Genomic DNA, 4503 nt, shown 5'->3' with positions numbered 1-4503 from the left:
CTGACTCGTCACCCTTTGGTTTTATATGAGGAGGTTGTACCAGGAAATCCATTCTGAAGTACATGCGCTGTGTTGATAGAATGTAGATGGGAATTGTAGTTCCAAGCGGTTGCGGTACCTCTAGTCTTTGCCTCAAGGTCGAAAACCAGGCTCAGTTTAATGGACAAACATTATTACTAGGGTTATGCTCGGCCATAGCGTTTACTTCTTAACCGTCCATTTTAACCGTTCATGTCTTGGCCTTATTATGTTTGCATTGTCGTCGCTGTAGCCTACATTTAATGTTCCAGACTTTAAATGAAATATTACCAACGCCAGTACACAAGATTTTTACGAGGACAACGATCACATTAAATTATTAAATAATTTAAGTTAGAGTTTCCGATAATTAGACAGATAATTAAGGCGAGCATGGTCGGGAACAGTTTAGTTCGTTTTCTAATAAACTTCAATACCCACAATGCCAGCAGAAACACATTCTCTGGCGGTAGCGGTATCTTTCCTCCAGTTACTTCCTCTACGCTTCAGTCAATCGATTGAGTCATAGCAAATCCATCCATGTAAGTTAAGTCTTTCATTTCCTTTGTATTAAATGACAGTGTATTGAATTTCAAGGGACGAAGAACAAATGTAGGACTTTTAGAAAATGTAAAACGTCAACAACAGACGAAAGACCTTTCGGGCCCTGTCTTTACAGGTGCTTGTCTGGATGTAATCTGTTACTGCGACCTAGCTTGATGCTGTTAGCCAGCCAACAAGCTCGCAGGAGTTGGTTGAAAGGAAAGCATGGCTGCTAGCTAGCTATGTATGTCAATTTCAGTTAGGGGCGCTTACATAAGCGAGTATAAAGTTATAAACTCTTGTAGATAAAATACATAGTAGTAATGAAAACAAAGAGGTGTGTATCACAGTGTAAAAATCCACATGTCATCATGAGTGAACCAGCGAACACGAACAATGTGGACCCCACGAAAAGTAGCTCTGTCTTAGGGTAGAGCTAATGGGGATCCTTCTAAATAAACAAAGCAAAAACACAATGAGGCTCTCAAATGAAACCTAAGACATTATTTGCTAAATTGACCAGCGGAGTCAAGCATTATGTTAAAGGCACCCAGTGCAAACTTTCGAGGCTTAAAAATAAACATTCAATTTCTAGTCTGTTTTACACGTAATAAGTTTCAATAACTCTATACCATTACATATCGACATTCGAGGAGCAAAGATGAGACCTCGTTGTGTGGTGGGAACTGATAGAAAATCGATAACAACAACAATCGCCGCCATTTTCTTTATTTATTGGTGCCACCAATAAATAAAGCAGGATTCCAGTCAATGGAAAAATGGCCTCTCCCCACCAGCGATTGTTGTTGCTTACTCACCACACAATGACGTCTCATCTTTGCTCCTTGAATGTCGATATGTAATTGTATGGAGTTATTGAAACTTACTACGTGTAAAAAAGACTAGAAATTGAATGTTTATTTTTCGAGTCTCAAGCCTAAAAAGTTGCACTGGGTGCCTTTAACATAATGTTTGGCTTCTGGTGAGAGTAGGTCGCTAGTTGCTATCATATTAAGTTAGCTTACATGACAAGTTCATATATTGTGTCGTGGTCAGGTGCATTTATAGCAGACAAACAAGATATTTTCTGACATTTAGACATATTTTAGTCTTTCTCTTTGTAACAGAAGAATACTGCTTTATGAGTCAAGTTGCGTATAAAGACAGCAAGTGCGGTGGGTAGCACATATAGTCACACTATGAAGTATGATCTTTCACCATTTGGTGGCAGTGTTAGTCAAGTATTTGTGTTTCCTTCTAAACAGCATGCCCAAGTCAAAGGAGGTGCTGTCCACCACATCAGGAAGCGATTCAGACAGTGAAGTGGAGAAAAAGGTATTATTTTTGGAGTTACATGCACAGTTCATATATATGCCTCAGTGGCTTGGCTAGGAATGTTTTAATTATGCTTATTATTATGTGGTAAAACTTGTTTATGTGCAACTCAGGTTTACTTTTCTCTGGGTCATATAGAAATCTGAATCCTTTTCTGTAAAACCATCTAAAGAGTAATGTGTCTGTTTAACAGAAAGAGAGCATTTTGAATGACAGTGTTTCTTTGATATAATACTGCCACAGTTTGGAAAAACTGGAACTGTTGAGATTGTCAGGGAAAGTTTTGCAATTGAAGAATTGACAGTTCATTTGTTGAAACCTGCAGATGGTTGAAACCCGTTGGGTGTTTATGTAACAGTGGAAGAGATAGCATCTAACGACAGCAAGCAAATGTGTTTACGTACTTGCACAACATTTACTGCAACAACGGCAATCACATTTTCCGTTATTATTTTCTTCAGGACACGAGAGACAATATCCTCATTGAGAGTCTTAACACGCAACATGTTGTTATGTGCCATTCAATAAAACGAAGCATACAGGCGTAACGTCTGTTGTCTACACATGTTTGCAGCAGGACCATAAATCTCAGAATAGTTTCTTCTTCAAATTTCTGACAATCATACACCAACTGCTGCGTATATAGCCACCTAACTGAGGCGGCAGCCAGACGAAAATGAATCCAAGGCAGGCACTTATTCATATTTTCCATGTTGCATGAGCACTCTGGGAAGTTTTACCACCCACGGAGAGATGCCTGAGAGGCTAAGCCCATCTCCCCTCAACCCTGTGTGCTCTCCGCAGGCAAAGAGAAAGAAGGCAAGCGTCCCCGAGAAACCTGCAAAGAAGCAGAAAAGTGGAGAGAGCTCAAGGGCCAGCGGCTCTTCCAAAGCCGACGGAAATAAAGACGACAACTTATTCCAGGTTCCACTTTTATTTATTTATTCATTCATTTAGTCAGGTAAAGTGGCAAGAAGTTCAATTTGCTGTGTGAGATTATGGAAGACATTCTGCCATAAATCTGTTTTTCACCTGTTTGGGGTTCTAGATCAAAAATAGCCAATTAAGAGTAGCGAGTGAAGTTCCTCTCAACACTAAACTGTGAAATGAATGCACTCACTTATATATAACATATTATAGATATATTTATTGAGTCTTTCATCTTCAAAATATTTTCACTTGTGTTTACAGTTGTAAAAAAAATAGTAGTGTCCCCAGCATAGTTGCATTAAATGTGTTTTCTTGTAATTGTTTCAGATTGGAAAGATGAGGTATGTCAGTGTCAGAGATTTTAAAGGCAAGTGTTTGATTGACATTCGAGAGTACTGGATGGACCAATCAGGTGAAATGAAACCTGGCAAAAAAGGTAGGCCAAACTCTCTCATCCGGGCATTACAATGTCAAATGTGGATTTCACACATGAAGTCAACAGAGAATTCACTTGACTAAATGTATAGCATAGTTCTTATTTAGAGTCTTTTGTCTTAAAACCATCAAAAGGCCACAGTTTAACCAGCCAACCATCTCCCAAAATGGATTTAGATCAGAAAAGTTTATTTTATTAAGGCTTCATGGCAACCATTACATATCTTGGATCAATTACGGATCAATAATCAAAATGGCTGTTCATTTTTTTTTTTAAATACTACTGGGTCTGCATATCAACCCAATGGGTCACAGCTGATTCATCCATTGGTATTCACCCTGATTCTCTGTTTTGTCTATGTGGGGTTTTTTCGTCTCGCTAAAGAAGCAAACATGCCATGCTTAAGCTCTCAGTGGGTAACCCACCACCTCATTCAGCTCAGTGCAAAATTTCCGTGATGATCATGTTTGGCCCCTGTTTCCTTTATTTATGTCCCCACAGCTCTGTTTGTTCAAACAAGTATGTTAAATTACCTTTAGGTATTTCCTTGAACCCAGAGCAGTGGACCCAGCTGAAGGAACAAATGTCTGACATCGATGATGCAATCAGAAGATCGTAATGAACTAATCTAATAGCGCATTAAAAGGTTGAACAGTTTTTTAGGAGTTTGCCTCCCAACTTTTGTAAAGGCACTTTGTTGATGGACCATTATTACTTGTGCTGTAAGATTTGCAGGAAAGTGGAGTTAGATTTGTTCTCTTCGTTTAGTTTTTTTTGTTCATGTGAGCTATTGAGTGTTAACCAGAAAAAACTGTTCATTATATCATGCACATGCAATAGCCCCAGAAGTGTCTGTGTGTGTGTGTGTGTGTGTGCGTGCGCGCTTTTGTGTGTTTGATCTGGACGTGGAATTGTTTTGTTGTTGTTTTTTTGTTTTTTTCTTTTGATTAGGACGATGGTGGACTTCTTTGTGTTCGGCTCCATGGTAATAAATGCTGCTTTGTGCGGCGGCTCAGTGAACACTCTCACGGCTACATCTCATTCTCTGCTTGTGTCTCTGTGACGTTTCCAGCTCTGTGTCTGAAGTGTGCTGTCTGCTTACTCATGATCATTGAGTAAATCTGTGGTCTGATCGAGATGTAGTTCTCGACACTGAATGCCCCGGAGGCAGAGGGGGCACATGGGCAGTTGCAAAGTAAATCACAGGCTTGGTGTCTAATTAAGAGTGTGACCAGGACCTG

General features: G+C 39.5%; 1 protein-coding gene across 1 annotated transcript; it reads left to right on the top strand.

Moving 5' to 3' along the window:
* Positions 1 to 161: 161 nt before the first annotated feature.
* Positions 162 to 4287, top strand: sub1b (SUB1 regulator of transcription b). The gene is made up of 5 exons (XM_080852298.1): positions 162 to 560; positions 1827 to 1896; positions 2701 to 2820; positions 3154 to 3262; positions 3802 to 4287. The coding sequence occupies exons 2-5, from the start codon at positions 1828 to 1830 to the stop codon at positions 3879 to 3881; spliced, it is 378 nt and encodes a 125-aa protein (XP_080708424.1). The 5' UTR covers positions 162 to 560; position 1827; the 3' UTR covers positions 3882 to 4287.
* The last annotated feature ends 216 nt before the right edge of the window (positions 4288 to 4503 follow it).

The sequence above is a fragment of the Sprattus sprattus genome, assembly GCF_963457725.1.
Source record: "Sprattus sprattus genome assembly, chromosome: 15".
Lineage (NCBI taxonomy): Eukaryota > Metazoa > Chordata > Actinopteri > Clupeiformes > Clupeidae > Sprattus > Sprattus sprattus.
Note: the sequence above shows the minus strand (reverse complement) of the source record. Positions and strands in the feature narration are given on the sequence as shown.

What these genes read in the sequence shown, in the direction of transcription:
- sub1b (XM_080852298.1), top strand. Translation starts at nt 1,828, where the DNA reads ATGCCCAAGTCAAAGGAGGTGCTGTCCACCACATCAGGAAGCGATTCA. An exon ending in ACAGTGAAGTGGAGAAAAAG is followed by an intron (nt 1,897 to 2,700) that starts GTATTATTTTTG and finishes TGCTCTCCGCAG; the next exon opens with GCAAAGAGAAAGAAGGCAAG. An exon ending in AAGACGACAACTTATTCCAG is followed by an intron (nt 2,821 to 3,153) that starts GTTCCACTTTTA and finishes TAATTGTTTCAG; the next exon opens with ATTGGAAAGATGAGGTATGT.